The 22,092-nt window shown below is 47.0% G+C and overlaps 1 protein-coding gene across 1 annotated transcript in view; it reads right to left on the bottom strand.

Annotated features, from left to right (window-relative positions):
- The window catches only part of LOC135504148 (plexin-A2-like), a 467,742-nt gene that overhangs the window by 107,477 nt on the left and 338,173 nt on the right, over positions 1-22,092 (bottom strand). The window contains exon 13 of the mRNA XM_064922474.1: positions 7,989-8,140. Coding sequence (XP_064778546.1) covers positions 7,989-8,140 — 152 coding nt within the window. The remainder of the gene's footprint in view (positions 1-7,988; positions 8,141-22,092) is intronic.

The following is a 22,092-nucleotide window of genomic DNA, read 5'->3' on the forward strand; positions in this document are numbered from 1 at the left end:
CTTGTCAGTCTATATGTTTCTTCTGCAACACAGGTATTTTTACGACTCTGCTCTGCCATCTCCTCTATATTCAAGTCCAGCCATTCTTAAATTATAGGTCGCGACCCACAGACCTGTTAATGGTGGGTCGCAACGTGTCAGAGTAAATGTATAATTGTTTCATTAATTACTGGAATTGATTTGGCCAAGCGCATGTGTGCTCTTGGTTCAGTGCGCTCTCTGCTTAGCAGCGGTCTCTGCTCAATTTGGCATCTGTGCAAGAGGGAGTGGGAGAGGGAGATGCCGTGTGCTTCGCTGTTTGCCTGATCTTTTTTTCTGTTTTCAGTTTTCTTGAAGATCACTGCGCGACCCACAGCGTTGTTGTTCAGCAGCAGATGATGCTCTGTCAGCCACTGACTTGTCATTCCTACCCGCCATCACTTCTCCACAACTTCTGACTGAGCTCAATCGTCATGAAACGCAAATACAGCGATGAGATTCTCTCTCCTGGTTTAATACAAACTTTGAGAAATAACGAGAAGCGCCCACAATGTGTTATGTGCATGGAAGTGCTTAGTAATGTGTCTCTCAAAACGAACAAATTAAAATGACAGGTCCTGACCAAACATCTACAGCATGATGCTAAACCCAGGGAATACTTTCAGAACAGGGCAGAATGCTTCAGGAAACAGTTCTTCGACAGTGGAAAACTAAGTCAACTAACAAGGCATTGTCATTTTATAACAGGTGATGATAAGCAGAAATAAGGGAGTACTATCTCTCATAGTAGTAGATACGAGTTTCTCTTTCCATCAGTCCCCAGGCCTTGTACACAGCTAATAGCTAGCATTAGCCAAAGCAACCTAGCTAGCTACTGATGCAATCCCTAGTAACAGTACAGATGAAAAATGAACAGGCCTGCTGTACATCTTACTGTAGAAATTGTTAAACTAGTTTAGGTTGGAACTGTTGCTGTTGTAAAATAAAACAAATACTACTTTTTATTCTGAACTGGAATAAACTGATTGAAGCCAGATGTTTTTTGAGACCAACACAGTTCTGGGTTGCTCATCTGCAGCAGGAAGCGGTCTCCTGCCTGACTGAGAAAGCAGTAGATGTTCAGATCCAGTTTGGCACCACATACCTATGCAAGTCAGGGTTCTCAAGTACAGAAACAGTGTCAATGCTGAGCATCACCTCAGTGATGTACTGTCAAAAACTGAGTCCAGAATAGACCTGCTTGTTGAAAACGTCAACCAGCCACACACCTCTCATTAGGACTGTGTGTGTCTGTGTGTCTGTGTGTCTCTGTGTGTGTGTGTGTTCTGGTCTACATCTGTGTGATGTGATCAATCAGTTTATTCCAGTTCAGAATAAAAATTATTTATTGTATTTTAACAGCAACAGTTCTAAACTAGACAGATATGTAAGAGTGTTTTTAATGGGGTAAAATAAACATTTATAGCTATTTATATGGGTAATTCATTTAATTGTTATTTGTTTTGCCTATATTGCATTTGTTTTGAAATGTACAGATATTTATGTATAATTGCATATTTTCCCAGGCTGAATTTTTTTAAAGAACCCCTGCTCTGCTCTGCTCTGCTCTGCTCTGCTCTACTCTACTCTACTCTACTCTACTCTACTCTACATGTGAGGGGCATACTGTAATGACAGAGAAGGTTCCAATTCAGTCAAAAGTCTGAGAGTTCGTACACATGTCAAGGTGATGGTTAGGGTCAAGGAGAGGGTTTGTGACATGGTGAGGGTTTGGGTCAAGTTGAGGGTTTGGGTCAAGTTGAGGGTTTGGGCCAAGGTGAGGGGTATGGTTAGGGTCAAGGTGAGGGGTATGGTTAGGGTCAAGGTGAGGGTTGGGTCAAGGTGAGGGGTATGGTTAGGGTCAAGGTGAGGGTTATGGTTAGGGAAAAGGTGAGGGTTTGGGTCAAGGTGAGGATTATGGTTTGGGTCAAGGTGAGGGTTTGGGTCAAGGTGAGGGTTAGGGTCAAGTTGAGGGTTTGGATCAAGGTGAGGGTTGGGTTAAGGTGAAGGTTATGGTTAGGGTAAAGGTGAGGGTTGGGTCAAGGTGAGGGTTGGGTTAAGGTGAGGGTTATGGTTAGGGTAAAGGTGAGGTTGGGTCAAGGTGAGGGTAAAGGTGAGGGTTATGGTTAGGGTCAAGGTGAGGTTGGGTCAAGGTGTATGGTTAGGGTCAAGGTGAGGGTTGGGTCAAGGTTGGGTCAGGTGAGGGTATGGTTAGGGTCAAGGTGAGGGTTGGGTCAAGGTGAGGGGTATGGTTAGGGTCAAGGTGAGGGTTGGGTCAAGGTGAGGGTTGGGTCAAGGTGAGGGTTGGGTTAAGGTGAGGGTTATGGTTAGGGTAAAGGTGAGGGTTGGATCAAGGTGAGGGGTATGGTTAGGGTCAAGGTGAGGGTTGGGTCAAGGTGAGGGTTGGGTTAAGGTGAGGGTTATGGTTAGGGTAAAGGTGAGGGTTGGGTCAAGGTGAGGGGTATGGTTAGGGTTAAGGTGAGGGGTATGGTTAGGGTAAAGGTGAGGGTTGGGTCAAGGTGAGGGGTATGGTTAGGGTCAAGGTGAGGGTTGGGTCAAGGTGAGGGTTGGGTTAAGGTGAGGGTTATGGTTAGGGTAAAGGTGAGGGTTGGGTCAAGGTGAGGGGTATGGTTAGGGTCAAGGTGAGGGGTATGGTTAGGGTAAAGGTGAGGGTTGGGTCAAGGTGAGGGGTATGGTTAGGGTCAAGGTGAGGGTTGGGTCAAGGTGAGGGTTGGGTTAAGGTGAGGGTTATGGTTAGGGTAAAGGTGAGGGTTGGGTCAAGGTGAGGGGTATGGTTAGGGTCAAGGTGAGGGGTATGGTTAGGATCAAGGTGAGGGTTGGGTCAAGGTGAGGGGTATGGTTAGGGTCAAGGTGAGGGTTATGGTTAGGGTAAAAGTGAGGGTTGGGTAAAGGTGAGTGGTTTAGGGTCATGTTAAGGGTTATGGTTAGGGTAAAAGTGAGGGTTGGGTCAAGGTGAGGGGTTAGGGTCAAGGTGAGGGTTATGGTTAGGGTAAAGGTGAGGGTTTGGGTCAAGGTGAGGGTTATGGTTTGGGTCAAGATGAGGGTTTTTGTGTTAAGGTGAGGGTTAGGGTCAAGTTGAGGGTTTGGATCAAGGTGAGGGGGTGAAGGTTATGGTTAGGGTAAAGGTGAGGTTTGGGTCAAGGGGAGGGGTATGGTTAGGGTCAAGATGAGGGTTGGGTCAAGGTGAGGGTTGGGGTATGGTGAGGGTTATGGTTAGGGTAAAGGTGAGGGGTATGGTAAAGGTCAAGGTGAGGGTTGGGTCAAGGTGAGGGGTATGGTTAGGGTCAAGGTGAGGGTTTTGGTTAGGGTAAAGGTGAGGGTTTGGGTCAAGGTGAGGGTTATGGTTTGGGTCAAGGTGAGGGTTTGGGTCAAGGTGAGGGTTAGGGTTAAGGTGAAGGTTATGGTTAGGGTAAAGGTGAGGGTTATGGTTAGGGTAAAGGTGCGGGTTGGGTCAAGGTGAGGGGTATGGTTAGGGTCAAGGTGAGGGTTGGGTCAAGGTGAGGGGTATGGTTAGGGTCAAGGTGAGGGTTGGGTCAAGGTGAGGGGTATGGTTAGGGTCAAGGTGAGGGGTATGGTTAGGGTCAAGGTGAGGGTTGGGTCAAGGTGAGGGTTGGGTCAATGTGAGGGTTGGGTTAAGGTGAGGGTTATGGTTAGGGTAAAGGTGAGGGTTGGATCAAGGTGAGGGGTATGGTTAGGGTCAAGGTGAGGGTTGGGTCAAGGTGAGGGTTGGGTTAAGGTGAGGGTTATGGTTAGGGTAAAGGTGAGGGTTGGGTCAAGGTGAGGGGTATGGTTAGGGTTAAGGTGAGGGGTATGGTTAGGGTAAAGGTGAGGGTTGGGTCAAGGTGAGGGGTATGGTTAGGGTCAAGGTGAGGGTTGGGTCAAGGTGAGGGTTGGGTTGGGTTAAGGTGAGGGTTATGGTTAGGGTAAAGGTGAGGGTTGGGTCAAGGTGAGGGTTGGGTTAAGGTGAGGGTTATGGTTAGGGTAAAGGTGAGGGTTGGGTCAAGGTGAGGGGTATGGTTAGGGTCAAGGTGAGGGGTATGGTTAGGATCAAGGTGAGGGTTGGGTCAAGGTGAGGGGTATGGTTAGGGTCAAGGTGAGGGTTATGGTTAGGGTAAAAGTGAGGGTTGGGTAAAGGTGAGTGGTTTAGGGTCATGTTAAGGGTTATGGTTAGGGTAAAAGTGAGGGTTGGGTCAAGGTGAGGGGTTAGGGTCAAGGTGAGGGTTATGGTTAGGGTAAAGGTGAGGGTTTGGGTCAAGATGAGGGTTATGGTTTGGGTCAAGGTGAGGGTTTTGTGTTACGGTGAGGGTTAGGGTCAAGTTGAGGGTTTGGATCAAGGTGAGGGGGTGAAGGTTATGGTTAGGGGGTCAAGGTGAGGTTAGGTTGAAGGTTTGGATGGTGAGGGTAGGTAAAGGTGAGGTTGGGTCAAGGGAGGGGGTTGGTTAGGGTCAAGGTGAGGGTTGGGTCAAGGTGAGGGTTGGGTCAAGGTGAGGGGTATGGTTAGGGTCAAGGTGAGGGTTATGGTTAGGGTAAAGGTGAGGGTTTGGGTCAAGGTGAGGGTTATGGTTTGGGTCAAGGTGATGGTTTGGGTCAAGGTGAGGGTTAGGGTCAAGTTGAGAGTTTGGATCAAGGTGAGGGTTGGGTTAAGGTGAAGGTTATGGTTAGGGTAAAGGTGAGGGTTGGGTCAAGGTGAGGGTTGGGTTAAGGTGAGGGTTATGGTTAGGGTAAAGGTGAGGGTTGGGTCAAGGTGAGGGGTATGGTTAGGGTCAAGGTGTGGGTTGGGTCAAGGTGAGGGGTATGGTTAGGGTCAAGGTGAGGGTTGGGTCAAGGTGAGGGGTATGGTTAGGGTCAAGGTGAGGGGTATGGTTAGGGTCAAGGTGAGGGTTGGGTCAAGGTGAGGGTTGGGTTAAGGTGAGGGTTATGGTTAGGGTAAAGGTGAGGGTTGGATCAAGGTGAGGGGTATGGTTAGGGTTAAGGTGAGGGTATGGTTAGGGTAAAGGTGAGGGTTGGGTCAAGGTGAGGGTTATGGTTAGGGTCAAGGTGAGGGTTGGGTCAAGGTGAGGGTTGGGTTATGGTTATGGGTCAAGGTGAGGGTTGGGTCAAGGTGAGGGGTGGGTTAGGGGGGTTATGGTTAGGGTAAAGGTGAGGGGTTGGGTCAAGGTGAGGGTATGGGGGTCAAGGTGAGGGGTATGGTTAGGGTAAAGGTGAGGGTTGGGTCAAGGTGAGGGTATGGTTAGGGTCAAGGTGAGGGTTGGGTCAAGGGTTGGGTTAAGGTGAGGGTTATGGTTAGGGTAAAGGTGAGGGTTGGGTCAAGGTGAGGGGTATGGTTAGGGTCAAGGTGAGGGGTATGGTTAGGGTCAAGGTGAGGGTTGGGTCAAGGTGAGGGGTATGGTTAGGGTTGAGGGTTGGGTCAAGGTGGGGTTGGGTTAAGGTGAGGGTTATGGTTAGGGTAAAGGTTAGGGTTTGGGTCAAGGTGAGGATTATGGTTTGGGTCAAGGTGAGGGTTTGGGTCAAGGTGAGGGTTAGGGTCAAGTTGAGGGTTTGGATCAAGGTGAGGGTTGGGTTAAGGTGAAGGTTATGGTTAGGGTAAAGGTGAGGGTTGGGTCAAGGTGAGGGTTGGGTTAAGGTGAGGGTTATGGTTAGGGTAAAGGTGAGGGTTGGGTCAAGGTGAGGGGTATGGTTAGGGTCAAGGTGAGGGTTGGGTCAAGGTGAGGGGTATGGTTAGGGTCAAGGTGAGGGTTGGGTCAAGGTGAGGGGTATGGTTAGGGTCAAGGTGAGGGTTGGGTCAAGGTGAGGGTTGGGTCAAGGTGAGGGTTGGGTTAAGGTGAGGGTTATGGTTAGGGTAAAGGTGAGGGTTGGATCAAAGTGAGGGGTATGGTTAGGGTCAAGGTGAGGGTTGGGTCAAGGTGAGGGTTGGGTTAAGGTGAGGGTTATGGTTAGGGTAAAGGTGAGGGTTGGGTCAAGGTGAGGGGTATGGTTAGGGTCAAGGTGAGGGGTATGGTTAGGGTCAAGGTGAGGGGTATGGTTAGGGTCAAGGTGAGGGTTGGGTCAAGGTGAGGGGTATGGTTAGGGTCAAGGTGAGGGCATCCATAAACCACTCAACTCTACTGTAATCAGGGTCAGAATGCCCTGCTGTGTGCTTACAGGGAGGCTGAGAGGTGTACAGTATATATACACCTGTCTAGGTGAAGATAGAGACAGGGAGGCTGTAGAGGTGTACAGTATATATACACCTGTCTAGGTGAAGATAGAGACAGGGAGGCTGAGAGGTGTACAGTATATATTCACCTGTCTAGGTGAAGATAGAGACAGGGAGGCTGAGAGGTGTACAGTATATATACACCTGTCTAGGTGAAGATAGAGACAGGGATGCTGAGAGGTGTACAGTATATATTCACCTGTCTAGGTGAAGATAGAGACAGGGATGCTGAGAGGTGTACAGTATATATTCACCTGTCTAGGTGAAGATAGAGACAGGGAGGCTGTAGAGGTGTACAGTATATATACACCTGTCTAGGTGAAGATAGAGACAGGGAGGCTGAGAGGTGTACAGTATATATACACCTGTCTAGGTGAAGATAGAGACAGGGATGCTGAGAGGTGTACAGTATATATACACCTGTCTAGGTGAAGATAGAGACAGGGAGGCTGAGAGGTGTACAGTATATATACACCTGTCTAGGTGAAGATAGAGACAGGGATGCTGAGAGGTGTACAGTATATATTCACCTGTCTAGGTGAAGATAGAGACAGGGAGGCTGTAGAGGTGTACAGTATATATACACCTGTCTAGGTGAAGATAGAGACAGGGAGGCTGAGAGGTGTACAGTATATATACACCTGTCTAGGTGAAGATAGAGACAGGGATGCTGAGAGGTGTACAGTATATATACACCTGTCTAGGTGAAGATAGAGACAGGGATGCTGAGAGGTGTACAGTATATATACACCTGTCTAGGTGAAGATAGAGACAGGGATGCTGAGAGGTGTACAGTATATATACACCTGTCTAGGTGAAGATAGAGACAGGGATGCTGAGAGGTGAACAGTATATTACCTGTTAGAGAACTGCTATGACAGGGAGGGCTCAATTTGAGTCCAAATCTGAAAGGTCTATATACACCTGTCTAGATGAGGGGAGTGTATCCACAATGCACTGCTCTCCTGACTCGTGCTGACTTGTACCTAGTCTATTTGTGGGAAGCAGGAAGCCAATTATGAACCAGGGTTAATGTGCTCTCTGCTGTACCAGACAATCATAACAAGTAAACAAAGGTAAACACATACAGATGTTCTGGGACTGACAGTGTGTGTGTGTCTATGTGTGTGTGTGTGTGTGTGTGTGTGTGTGTGTGTGTGTCTGTGTGTGCGTGCATGAGGTGTGGGCTAACTTCCTGTACAGGAAAACAACAGGCAGACTGCTGGCCCAGCTTCAGTCATAATTAAGAGCTGTCTCTCTGGTGTGTGTGTGTGTGTGTGTGTGTGTGTGTGTGTGTGTGTGTGTGTGTGTGTGTGTGTGTGTGTGTGTGTGTGTGTGTGTGTGTGTGTGTGTGTGTGTGTGTGTGTGTGTGTGTGTGCCACAAGGGCTTGAGAGTTAATATAATTAGGCCTATGTGATGTTAATTTTCTCTCACTGGTCAGAAAGCTGCAGACTTAGTGGCTGTTGTTGGCTAGTCTTAACATGGTAAAGAATGTCTTCAACTGAGATCATTTGTTGTGAAGCTAATAAACGAGTTCCCCTTTTTAGGTCACTCTATTTCAAGGCCTCGTCTGTCATTATTCTATTACTGTTCTGTGTAAACATTTTCCATTCACTTAGCCTTCAACACTTTAATAGATTCATTGGCTCGGAATGTCTTCAGTTTTGAGAATACACATTGTGGGAACATCCAAGGTTAGAGTTAAGGCTAGGCTAATGTGTGTGTGTGTGTGTGTGTGTGTGTGTGACTTACTGCTCAGCGATAATGTAGCCTTCCTCCACAGGGGAACACTTGACCCCAGCCACCTTTACGTTGTCCACCATCTCACTGAATGCCAGGCCCAGGTTCATGCCATGGATGGTCACCTTGGTACCCCCCTCTGGAGGGCCTGCTACTGGGGTCACCTGCAGGTGAGAGAGGTCAGAGATGGAGAAACAGTGTCTTCATGGTTTCATTCATATGATTAAATAGAACACTATGCCATTCTATAGTAATATGGTATTCTCTGACAATCGATGGTTTTGAAGATGACGAACATAATGTGATATTGTATATCTCTAGACTTTCCATCTCACCAAATAGATTAGGAGAGACCCTCCACACTGCATGTAGCAGGTCAGAGGGAGTCTGAACAGAAATTCAAAGCATTTTCAACCTTCCCACCCCAACCATACATTTCAGAAAACAGGTACGATGTCATCAGACCAGAGCACACTGAACAGAGGGTACTAATTGAACCTACATCATTATTCCTGGAAAGACAATGTCATAGTCCACTTCACATACACACAAAAACACAAGCCTCCCAGATAGACCTTAACTACCAGCACCATCTTCTAATCTACTTTACACCAGTACACTGAGCATGAGTTATGCATTAATTAAAGCACAGAAAAGAACTTGGCCAAACATAAAAACTTGGACAGTGCATTAACATTCTGGATACCTGCCTCGTCCCCTGATCTGCTGCTGCTGTTGCCATGAGTGATAAATCTAACAAGATGCCTTATTAGTGCTCAGTGCAGCCCACCTTGTAATAAAATACAATATGGCTGCCCAGCATGACCTTGGCGCTAGGTGGCATGCTGCCTTCTGTGCTGCACAGCCCATCTGAGGTGAGGAGCTGGCTGCTGTCCAGTGTGTGTGAGGAGGAGGAGAGGAGGAGGAGAGAAGGAGGAGAGAAAAGGGAAAGAGAAGAAGAGAGACGAGAAGAGAGGAGCAGCAAGAGGGGACATACACTACCATCTCCATGTGAGCTCACAGCCTCTAGATACACAATCAATATGCCATTAGTGGGCACGCATGCTGAAGTAAAAACAACACGAGCATCCAGCATTTTAAAAACGGTTTCTGCTCTTTCTCTTCCCCCCTCTGAAACTGTGTGCTCACTAGTGCGTTGCGCTAACCCAGTGGGACGATCATTGTAATCTAGATTTAGTGGACATTACAGTAATTGTTCTGGATGTAAAGTAAGTGTGTCACTGCACTGCCTGAGGGTCTGAATAGATTCATGTTTTATTGCTGCTTGGGTATGCTGGGTATGGGAGGACAGAGTGGAGAGAGGAGGCCTGGCTAAATATATCCATGTCAGACCATGGCTGCAGCAATCCGGAACGACGTAGGGATAGTTACATAACAAATGGAGGGAATTGAATGCCTCAGAGAAAGAGAGAGGGAGAGACAGGGAAGGACAGAGAGAGACAGAGACAGGTAGAAAGAGAGGACGAAGAAGAGGGGTGAATAGAATAAGATTTCGTGTGCCCCTCTGGTAGGTGTGGAAGCTAAATAACAATGATGATGATGATGATGATGATACATACAGTATCTCTACTGAAAGGGTGTGACACTCTCCTAGCCAGGGGCTATAATACAACTCTTCCAAAGACAGGCAGGACATGAGATATAACTTTAAGAAATGTAATCCATGCATGTTACCCATATCACTGAACTTCCATTGACAGAAAGAGGCTTGATTCATCAGATTAGTATAAATATCACTTTGTGTGGCACTATTCTTCAAAGCCGTCAAAGACTCATCCTCAAACCCTTGGTGAGCAGAGACAATCCATGTCTGACCATGGCGCTTTCTGAGTGGCAGACAAACAATGGGATGATACCCACAGAAGTCCCAAATGACTGATTCCAGAACTGTGGTTACATGGTAACCCACTCCTAATGAACAAAGGCAGACTGGGATCTGGCTCAGGAATGCAGTGTGTGTGTGTGTGTGTGTGTGTGTGTGTGTGTGTGTGTGTGTGTGTGTGTGTGTGTGTGTGTTGTGTGTGTGTGTGTGTGTGTGTGTGTGTGTGTGTGTGTGTGTGTGTGTGTGTGTGTGTGTGTGTGTGTGTGTGTGAGTGAGAATTCATGCTACATCCTCCTCTCGTCTCTCTCATTTCCTTTCAGGCTAGGTGACAAACTTCTCCACTCCAGGTGCCAGCCACTCGCCAGCCTGCCTGTTTGTCTTTACGCTAAACACTGACTCTCTACTCTCGCAGCCCCAACCAGGCAAGAGGAGGAGGAGAGGATGGTTCATTGGGCATGCATACACCCCCTGTCGCCCACCGTCCCCTCTCGTCCCTGCCTCCCCAGCTCCACTCTCCCTGTGTAATCCTTTTAAGAGGAGCTCCACTGCCCACACGGCTTTGTCACACTGTGTCAATGGAGGGTAATTCCCAGAAAACAGCCAGCCGGCCAGGCAGAACCAGCTCACACGTGCCCACTTCCTGTCCCTCAGACACAGGTCCAGGGATGTAAAGGGTGGGCCGGTGGGGGGCAAATGTTCACTTCCTAACACATGCCCCTGGATTGGGATTGAGAAGGATGAGAAAGGAGAAGTGCAGAAGTGTGGTGAGATGACTAGATGAAGGGATGAGATGGTGTCATGACGTTGACCTCTTTGGGTATAGCAAGCCCCATCCCCCTCTCCCTGCCTCCCCCTGCCTCCTTCAACTAGGCTGCTGTGGTCAGAGAGAGGTCGTAAATTCCTGAGGAGAAGACCCTGCCTCATGGCCACACAGTATAAGAGGCAGAGTAAATTTTCATAGGGAACAAAGGAATTTCTTCCACCTCACAGAACTTGAGGTCCGAACAAATTTCATGTTCCGGAGAAAGTATAAAAGATCGGTGAAGAATCCAGCTACGAACTGGTCCGTTTGTTACAACTTGTGGAAGTTCATGGGAGGCGGTGTGGCCACATTACCATAACGCTGTTTATATAATAGCCTCAGATATGAGGTTTACATCTAATTGTTGTATAAGATGAATGAGTGAGTATGATACTGTTTGTAAAATTGTGTAATATGATTTTGGACTGTTTAATTAAGGAAAATACAATTCCCTTTTGAGTTTAACTAAATCAGAGGACCGTCCATGAGCCCAGTTAGGGTCAGGCATCCTGGGACAGGCCCTTTTCTGCAATTCCGAATAAAACCCAACTTTGAGAAATGTTCACCAGACCATGTTTTTCTCCATTAGGAGAGGATGAAGGTTGTAGACCATTGCTGAATCCTTTAACCATACCACGTGGTTAAACTCTTAGACTATTGATACCGACAGAATAAGAACAAGTCTTTGATATTAATTACTAGTCTGCAGCTAGGAATTCGGTATCATTGAATGCGAAGAATGACAAATGAATCAATGTCACTCTGAACTATCCCCTCTAAACAAGACAGCGAGAGAGAGGGAGGATGAAACTCTCCAACAGAAACAAACTTTTCACCAGCGATCAAGACGACACACTGAGCGTAAATATATATATTGATTGCAATTGTTCCCGAATGAGTGAGCGTTCATGTGCAAAGGATTAGCATTTCAATTGTTATAATTATCACTCTGTAGTGACTTCTTAGTCGACCCCCACTTTCTCTTTTGTCTAACAAACCGCCATGCCGGTTTAGCCCACTAGGGCACATTCTCCTATCATTTCTTGTAACCATATTTACTGTTTGTTTATGCATTTCTGTGAATTACTTAGTTTGTAATAAATTCTTTATTTAAGACAATTGATGTATGGATGACTCATAGTGAAGACTGGGTTCGTGCAGATAACCAACAATTTACGACGTCTGGAATGAGACTAACGTGAGGTAAAGTAAATAATTCATTAATTCGAAAACGAATTGATCAGATAAAATATCTGAAAAGTTATTTTTGTCACGCCTTGGTCTTAGTATTTTGTGTTTACGTTAATTAGTTGGTCAGGCCAGGGTGTGACATGGGTTTATGTTGTTGTATTTCGTAGTGGGGTTTTTTAGTTATTGGAATTGCGACTGAGTAGGGGTGTTGCATAGGTTTGGCTGCCTGAGGCGGTTCTCAATCAGAGTCAGGTGATTCTCGTTGTCTCTGATTGGGAACCGTATTTAGGTAGCCTGGGTTTCACTTTGTATTTCGTGGGTGATTGTTCCTGTCTCTGTGTAGTGTTCACCAGATAGGCTGTAATAGGTTTCACGTTCCATTTTGTTGTTTTGTATTTGTCTCAGTATTTTCTTGTATCGTTATTTGTTTCATTAAAAAACATGAGTAACCAGTACGCTGCATTTCGGTCCGACTCTCTTGCGACAAACGAAGAACGCCGTTACAGAATCACCCACCACACACGGACCGAGCGGCGTGGTAACACGCAGCGACAGCAGGAGCAGCGAAGCGAGGTCGTTATAGACAGCAGAAGCATGGAGTATACGACGTGGGATGAAATAGACAGGTGGGCGGTCGACCCAGAGAGAGTGCCGGAGCCCGCCTGGGATTCGCTGGAGCAGTGCGAAGAGGGCTATAGGAGAATGGAGTTGGAGAGGCAATCACGACAGCGCAGAGGGAAGCCCGGGAATCAGCCCCGAAAATTTCTTGGGGGGGCTTACAGGGAGTATGGCTACGCCAGGTAGGAGACCTGCACAAACTCCCTGTGCTTACCGGGGGGCTAGAGAGACCGGGCAGGCACCGTGTTATGCAGTGGTGCGCACGGTGTTCCCAGTGCGGGTGCATAGCCCGGTGCGGTATATTTCAGCTCCGCGTATCGGCCGGGCTAGATTGAGCGTCGAGCCAAATGCCATGAAGCCAGTGCGTCTCCTTGGGCCGGCTTACATGGCACCAGCCTTGCGCTCGGTGTCTCCGGTTCGCCTACATAGCCCAGTGCGGGCTATTCCACCTCGCCGCACTGGCAGGGCAACCGAGAGTATTCAACCGGGTAAGGTTGGGCAGGCTCGGTGCTCAAGAGCTCCAGTGCGCCTGTACGGTCCGGTCTATCCAGTACCACCTCCACACCCCAGCTCTCCGGTAGCAGCTCAACGCACCAGGCTTCCTGTGCGTGTCTTCGGCCCAATACCACCAGTGCCAGCACCATGCATCAGGCCTACAGTGCGCCTTGCCTCTCCTGTGCTGTCGGAGCCTTTCTTCTCTCCTGCGCTGTCGGAGTCTCCCGCCTGTTCAGCGCTATCAGAGCCTTTCTCATCTCCAGCGCTGCCGGAGCCTCCTGCCTGTTCGGAGCAGCCTGAGCTGCCAGTCTGCATGGAGCAGCCAGAGCTGCCAGTCTGCATGGAGCAGCTAGAGCTGCCAGTCTGCATGGAGCAGCTAGAGCTGCCAGTCTGCATGGAGCAGCCAGAGTTGTCAGTCTGCTTGGAGCAGCCAGAGCTGCCAGTCTGCATGGAGCTGCCAGTCTGCAAGAAGCTGCCAGTCTGCAAGGAGCTGCCAGTCTGCAAGGAGCTGCCAGTCTGCAAGGAGTTGCCAGTCTGCAAGGAGTTGCCAGTCTGCAAGGAGTTGCCAGTCTGCATGGAGTTGCCAGTCTGCATGGAGCTGCCAGTCTGCAAGGAGCTGCCAGTCTGCAAGGAGCTGCCAGTCTGCAAGGAGCTGCCAGTCGGCAAGGAGCTGCCAAAGCTGTTAGTCTGCATGGAACAGTCAGAGCTGTCAGTCTGCAAGAAGCCGCCAGAGCTGTCAATCTGCATGGAGCAGCCAGAGCCGCCAGTCAGCATGGAGCTGCCAGAGCCGTCAGTCAGCATGAAGCAGCCAGAGCCGTCAGTCTGCCAGGATCCGCCAGTCAGCCAGACTCTTCCAGATCTGCCAGTCAACCAGACTCTTCCAGATCTGCCAGTCAGCCAGACTCTTCCAGATCTGCCAGTCAGCCAGACTCTTCCAGATCTGCCAGTCAGCCAGACTCTTCCAGATCTGCCAGTCAGCCAGACTCTTCCAGATCTGCCAGTCAGCCAGACTCTTCCAGATCTGCCAGTCAGCCAGACTCTTCCAGATCTGCCAGTCTGCCAGACTCTTCCAGATCTGCCAGACTCTTCCAGATCTGCCAGTCAGCCAGACTCTTCCAGAACTGCCAGTCAGCCAGACTCTTCCAGATCTGCCAGTCAGCCAGACTTTTCCAGATCTGCTAGTCAACCAGACTCTTCCAGATCCGCTAGTCAACCAGACTTTTCCAGATCCGCCAGTCAGCCAGGATCTGCCGGATTCAACTGCCTGGCTGGGTTTCATCTCAGTACTGGGCTTCCTCTCAGTACTGGGCTTCCTCTCAGTGCTGGGCTTTCTCTCAGTACTGGGCTGCCCCTCAGTCCCGAGCTGCCCCTCAGTCCCGAGCTGCCCCTCAGTCCCGAGCTTCCCCTCAGTCCCGAGCTGCTCCTCAGTCCCGAGCTGCCCCTCAGTCCCGAGCTGCCCCTCAGTCCCGAGCTTTCCCTCAGTCCCGAGCTGCCTCAGTCCCGAGCTGCCGCTCAGTCACGAGCTGCTCCTCAGTTCAGTGGGGTTCTGGGTGAGGACTATTAGGCCATGGTCGGTGGCGAGGGTGGATCATCCCAGGACGCAAAGGGGAGGAACTATGACATTTATGGAGTGGGGTCCACGTCCCGAGCCGGAACCGCCACCATGGACAGACGCCCACCCGGACCCTCCCTATGGTTTTGAGGTGCGTCCGGGAGTCCGCACCTTAGGGGGGGTGGGGGGGTTCTGTCACGCCTTGGTCTTAGTATTTTGTGTTTTCGTTAATTAGTTGGTCAGGCCAGGGTGTGACATGGGTTTATGTTGTTGTATTTCGTAGTGGGGTTTTTTAGTTATTGGAATTGCGGCTGAGTAGGGGTGTTGCATAGGTTTGGCTGCCTGAGGCGGTTCTCAATCAGAGTCAGGTGATTCTCGTTGTCTCTGATTGGGAACCGTATTTAGGTAGCCTGGGTTTCACTTTGTATTTCGTGGGTGATTGTTCCTGTCTCTGTGTAGTGTTCACCAGATAGGCTGTAATAGGTTTCACGTTCCGTTTTGTTGTTTTGCATTTGTCCTAGTATTTTCTTGTATCGTTATTTGTTTCATTAAAAAACATGAGTAACCAACACGCTGCATTTCGGTCCGACTCTCTTGCGACAAACGAAGAACGCTGTTACAATTTTAGGAAATGATAACTTTGTAATCTGGATATTTTTCCTTGGTGCCCCGCCTTCCTAGTTAATTACAGTTACATGATTAATCAGTTGATCGCATAATACTAATTACAGAGAATCTTTGATAAAAACTATAAGTCTTCAATTTAATGATAGTAAAGACACAACAATGGAGAAGTGTGGTAGAGAAGAAGGAGAAAGGAGAAAGTGTCGAGGCAGTGAGATTGACCTACAATGAGAAGACGAGAGGAATTTCTATTCTAATCCATTAAAAGAACCTCAGAGAAACAGGAAGTCTCTTTAGTAGATATTCCCCAGTCAGTAGAGTAGGGTGGTCCTCTGTTGCTCATTGGTAGAACTTGGCACTTGTAATGCCAGGCTAGTGTGTTAAATTCCTGGGACCACCTGTACATAAATCGTATGCGAGCATGACTATAAGTTCCTTTGGTTAAAATTGTCTGCTAAATGGCATATATTACAGAGAAAGGGAGGAGTGGCCTATAAGAACAACCTGGCATTGCTAAGTGCTGTGTTTTTATATTCAGCTGTTGTCATGATGGGAAAAATGGTGCTCATCTAGTCTAGGCCAAACTCAATAGAGGCTGTAGAAAAGCAATCCGTGCTAGCTTTAAGGGGAGTTAGAACACAAGGTCTGAAGCTCAATCTACATTCTACAGAGAGTGAGAGAGAGAGAGAGAGAGAGAGAGAGACAGAGAGAGAGGGGGAAAGGGAGAGGGAGAGGGAGAGAGAGGGAGGCTTTGAGCTGTGTCATCTGTATCATCTTATAATGGCAGACAGCACTCTGTACTCTCATGTGAACAGGCCTTAATGTAGGCTTCACTAGTACTTTCTCTCGCTGTGTTTTAGGCTTCCCATATCTCAGATAAAAGCGGTTTCTAATTACATTCAAACTAAGCAGCCTGAGGTAAAAAATACAAAGTGAAAGTGTGTTAGATCTGTTATCTCTGAAGCTACTATAAGGTATGACTATGAGCGTGTGTCGCATCTGAATAGCTGTGATAGATCCACTCCCAGTGTTTTAAACGACACAGCTTGCACCAGACCTGAGAGCTGTCTTTGGGTCTTTGCTGGTAGTCTTTGCAGGTAGTTCAGGCATGTCGGATTTCATTGTGACTAGTGTTTAACGGACTCGATAAAACCCACGTATCACTTGTTTCTTCACGAACAAACTACACACTAAATACTTCATAGACTCTTAAAAGTATTGTAGCCTGCCCAAGAGATACAGACACTCCCGAGAGATACAGGCACAGACGAAAAATTGTTTTAGCATATAAAAAGGAAAAGAGAGGAGAAATAATGGGAGGAGAACAGGAATGATGAGAGGGAGGGTGCAATGTTCTTTTAACAGGAATGATGAGAGGGAGGGTGCAATGTTCTTTTAACAGGAATGATGAGAGGGACGGAGTAATGTTCTTTAACAGGAATGATGAGAGGGAGTAATGTTCTTTAACAAGAATGACGAGAGGGAGAGAGTAATGTTCTTTAACAGGAATGACGAGAGGGAGAGAGTAATGTTCTTTAACAGGAATGATGAGAGGGAGGTTCTTTAACAAGAGTAATGTTCTTTAACAGGAATGATGAGAGGGAGTAATGTTCTTTAACAAGAATGACGAGAGGAGAGAGTAATGTTCTTTAACAGGAATGACGAGAGGGAGAGAGTAATGTTCTTTAACAGGAATGATGAGAGGGAGGGAGTAATGTTCTTTAACAGGAATGATGAGAGGGAGTAATGTTCTTTAACAAGAATGAACAGGAATGAGGAGGGAGAGAGTAATGTTCTTTAACAGGAATGACGAGAGGGAGAGAGTAATGTTCTTTAACAGGAATGATGAGAGGGAGGGAGTAATGTTCTTTAACAGGAATGATGAGAGGGACGGAGTAATGTTCTTTAACAAGAATGACAGAGAGGGAGAGAGTAATGTTCTTTAACAGGAATGACGAGAGGGAGAGAGTAATGTTCTTTAACAGGAATGATGAGAGGGAGAGAGTAATGTTATTTAACAGGAATGACGAGAGGGAGAGAGTAATGTTATTTAACAGGAATGACGAGAGGGAGGAGTAATGTAATGTTCTTTAACAGGAATGATGAGAGGGAGTAATGTTCTTTAACAGGAATGACGAGAGGGAGAGAGTAATGTTCTTTAACAGGAATGACGAGAGGGAGAGAGTAATGTTCTTTAACAGGAATGATGAGAGGGAGGGAGTAATGTTCTTTAACAGGAATGATGAGAGGGAGGGAGTAATGTTCTTTAACAGGAATGATGAGAGGGAGGGAGTAATGTTCTTTAACAGGAATGATGAGAGGGAGGGAGTAATGTTCTTTAACAGGAATGATGAGAGGGACGGAGTAATGTTCTTTAACAGGAATGATGAGAGGGAGTAATGTTCTTTAACAGGAATGACGAGAGGGAGAGAGTAATGTTCTTTAACAGGAATGACGAGAGGGAGAGAGTAATGTTCTTTAACAGGAATGATGAGAGGGAGTAATGTTCTTTAACAGGAATGATGAGAGGGAGTAATGTTCTTTAACAAGAATGACAAGAGGGAGAGAGTAATGTTACTTAACAGGAATGACGAGAGGGAGAGAGTAATGTTATTTAACAGGAATGACGAGAGGGAGGGAGTAATGTTCTTTAACAGGAATGATGAGAGGGAGTAATGTTCTTTAACAGGAATGACGAGAGGGAGAGAGTAATGTTCTTTAACAGGAATGATGAGAGGGAGGGAGTAATGTTCTTTAACAGGAATGACGAGAGGGAGAGAGTAATGTTCTTTAACAGGAATGATGAGAGGGAGGGAGTAATGTTCTTTAACAGGAATGATCAGAGGGAGGGAGTAATGTTCTTTAACAGGAATGATGAGAGGGAGTAATGTTCTTTAACAAGAATGACGAGAGGGAGAGAGTAATGTTCTTTAACAGGAATGACGAGAGGGAGAGAGTAATGTTCTTTAACAGGAATGATGAGAGGGAGGGAGTAATGTTCTTTAACAGGAATGATGAGAGGGAGTAATGTTCTTTAACAAGAATGACGAGAGGGAGAGAGTAATGTTCTTTAACAGGAATGACGAGAGGGAGAGAGTAATGTTCTTTAACAGGAATGACGAGAGGGAGAGAGTAATGTTATTTAACAGGAATGACGAGAGGGAGAGAGTAATGTTATTTAACAGGAATGACGAGAGGGAGGGAGTAATGTTCTTTAACAGGAATGATGAGAGGGAGTAATGTTCTTTAACAGGAATGACGAGAGGGAGAGAGTAATGTTCTTTAACAGGAATGATGAGAGGGAGAGAGTAATGTTCTTTAACAGGAATGACGAGAGGGAGGGAGTAATGTTCTTTAACAGGAATGATGAGAGGGAGGGAGTAATGTTCTTTAACAGGAATGATGAGAGGGAGGGAGTAATGTTCTTTAACAGGAATGATGAGAGGGAGGGAGTAATGTTCTTTAACAGGAATGATGAGAGGGAGTAATGTTCTTTAACAGGAATGATGAGAGGGACGGAGTAATGTTCTTTAACAGGAATGATGAGAGGGAGTAATGTTCTTTAACAGGAATGACGAGAGGGAGAGAGTAATGTTCTTTAACAGGAATGACGAGAGGGAGAGAGTAATGTTCTTTAACAGGAATGATGAGAGGGAGTAATGTTCTTTAACAGGAATGATGAGAGGGAGTAATGTTCTTTAACAAGAATGACGAGAGGGAGAGAGTAATGTTATTTAACAGGAATGACGAGAGGGAGAGAGTAATGTTATTTAACAGGAATGACGAGAGGGGAGGAGTAATGTTCTTTAACAGGAATGATGAGAGGGAGTAATGTTCTTTAACAGGAATGACGAGAGGGAGAGAGTAATGTTCTTTAACAGGAATGATGAGAGGGAGGGAGTAATGTTCTTTAACAGGAATGATGAGAGGGAGTAATGTTCGGAATGAGGGAGAGAGTAATGTTCTTTAACAGGAATGATGAGAGGGAGGGAGTAATGTTCTTTAACAGGAATGATCAGAGGGAGGGAGTAATGTTCTTTAACAGGAATGATGAGAGGGAGGGAGTAATGTTCTTTAACAGGAATGATGAGAGGGAGTAATGTTCTTTAACAGGAATGATGAGAGGGACGGAGTAATGTTCTTTAACAGGAATGATGAGAGGGAGTAATGTTCTTTAACAGGAATGATGAGAGGGACGGAGTAATGTTCTTTAACAGGAATGATGAGAGGGAGTAATGTTCTTTAACAGGAATGATGAGAGGGAGGGAGTAATGTTCTTTAACAGGAATCATGAGAGGGAGGGAGTAATGTTCTTTAACAGGAATGATGAGAGGGAGGGAGTAATGTTCTTTAACAGGAATGATGAGAGGGAGTAATGTTCTTTAACAGGAATGATGAGAGGGAGGGAGTAATGTTCTTTATAGCTTCTCCTCTTGTTTCTCAACTGGGCAGCTAAGACTAAGGCTGTGTGAAAGGAGGGATTTCAAGTGTTAGTTCACGAAAGGCAAGTTCCTTCCCATGATGCCTTTCAAGACCTTTAATCCCCAGCTTCATGTGATGCTGTTCCCTGTGGTGTTAGAGAGGCTTATATCTGTTCAATATTAATGCATGTGCCGTGGTGCTGGGTAGGGGGGGGGGCGTTCAGGCAGGGCACCTAATAGAAATATAAATTATTCAAAACAAGAGTCTTCTGGTAGACTAATAACCATGTATGTATACAAATCAAATCATGATTGGGACTTTGTTGCACACAATAAAAAAAAGACATACATTCAGCCCGTGAGGGAAGGAGTCTAGTCTTTTTGAAGAAATTCTCATTATTGGGAAAGGAAGGGGGTTGGTGGAAGAGAGAGAGAAGAAAGAGAACAAATGAATGCAGAGTAGAGGAGGGAAAAATAACATAAGCTCAACAAGTGCTGTTCCTTGCCTCTGGAGCTGTACTGTGTGTGTGTGTGTGTGTGTGTGTGTGTGTGTGTGTGTGTGTGTGTGTGTGTGTGTGTGTGTGTGTGTGTGTGTGTGTGTGTGTGTGTGTGTGTGTATTTGTGTGTGTGTGTGTATTTGTGTGTGTGTGTGTGTGTGTGTGTGTGTGTGTGTGTGTGTGTGTGTGTGTGTGTGTGTGTGTGTGTGTGTGTGTGTGTGTGTGTGTGTGTGTGTGTGTGTGTGTGTGTGTGTGTATGAGCATGAGCATGAATATGTGTGTGTGTGTGTGTCCTACTCCAGTGAACAGTACAAATCAATGTGGTAGTGGGATTCCAGTGGCAGCTGTGTTGCATAACATGGCTCACTCAGTCTGACACCCCACAGTGGCTCTGCACATCTTCTCTTCCTCTCCTCCCTTCTCTCCTCCTTTTTCCCCTACTCTTCTTCCTCTCCTCCTCTTTCCCCTACTCATCTTCCTCTCTTCCTCTTCCCCTACTCCTCTTCCTCTCCTCCTCTTTCCCCTACTTCTCTTCCTCTCCTCCCTTCTCTCCTCTTTCCCCTACTCCTCTTCCTCTCCTCCTCTTCCTCTCCTCCCTTCTCTCCTCCTCTTTCCCCTACTCCTCTTCCTCTCCTCCTCTTTCCCCTACTCCTCTTCCTCTCCTCCTCTTTCCCCTACTCCTCTTCTTCTCCTCCCTTCTCTCCACCTCTTTCCCCTACTTCTCTTCCTCTCCTCCCTTCTCTCCTCCTCTTTCCCCTACTCCTCTTCCTCTCCTCCCTTCTCTCCTCCTCTTTCCCCTACTCCTCTTCCTCTCCTCCCTTCTCTCCTCCTCTTTCCCCTACTCCTCTTCCTCTCCTCCCTTCTCTCCTATTTCCCCTACTTCTCTTCCTCTCCTCCCTTCTCTCCTCCTCTTTCCCCTACTCCTCTTTCTCTCCTCCTCTTTCCCCTACTCCTCTTCCTCTCCTCCTCTTTCCCCTACTCCTCTTCCTCTCCTCCCTTCTCTCCTCCTCTTTCTCCTACCCCTCTTCCTCTCCTCCCTTCTCTCCTTCTCTTTCCCCTACTCCTCTTCCTCTCCTCCTCTTTCCCCTACTCCTCTTCCTCTCCTCCCTTCTCTCCTCTTTCCCCTACTTCTCTTCCTCTCCTCCCTTCTCTCCTCCTCTTTCCCCTACTCCTCTTCCTCTCCTCCCTTCTCTCCTCTTTCCCCTACTTCTCTTCCTCTCCTCCCTTCTCTCCTCCTCTTTCCCCTACTCCTCTTTCTCTCCTCCCTTCTCTCCTCCTCTTTCCCCTACTCCTCTTCCTCTCCTGCCTTTTCTCATCCTCTTTCCTTTACATCTCTTCCACCCACCGCACTCTGCCTCTCTCAAACTCTCAGTACTACCCTCCTCTTTCTCTCTCTCTTTCTGTTTAGCTGCAGTTTCACTCTTCTCATTTCACTTTCTCTTTTTCTCCCTCTCTTTCTCACTTCATTCATTCTCTCTCTATGTTTAGCTGCTTCTTCTCTGTTGTCATCTCTCTTACTTAGCTGCTTTCTCTCTATCCTTCCAATCAGACTGAGGAATGGAGACAAGCTTTCAGCTATCCTAACATAACCTACTCACTACACTAATAAACAATGGGAGCTGAACTATGCTGAAATATGTCTCCATAGGGTTACTGCTTGTTAGACGTCCACACACACACACACACGCTGTCTTGCACACACACACTTTGCTGTCACAAATTGCCCAGAATGACAGAATGACAATCAGAGACAATGACTAACACCTGCCTCTGATTGAGAACCATATCAGGCCAGACATAGAAATAGACAAACAAGACATCCAACATAGAATGCCCACTCAGATCACACCCTGACCAACCAAAACATAGAAACATACAAAATAAACTATGGTCAGGTTGTGACACAAGGAGACAGGGAGACAGGGGAAGAAAAAGGATGAGAGACAGAGGAGAAAGGCAGTGGAGAGAGACAGACAAAGAAAGAGAGAGGGGAAAGAGAGAATGAGAGGGAGAACATGTAAGAGATTGAGGGAGAGAATACGAGAGAGAAGGAGAGACGGACAGAAAAAGAGA

This window comes from Oncorhynchus masou, chromosome 18 (assembly GCF_036934945.1).
Source record: "Oncorhynchus masou masou isolate Uvic2021 chromosome 18, UVic_Omas_1.1, whole genome shotgun sequence".
NCBI lineage: Eukaryota > Metazoa > Chordata > Actinopteri > Salmoniformes > Salmonidae > Oncorhynchus > Oncorhynchus masou.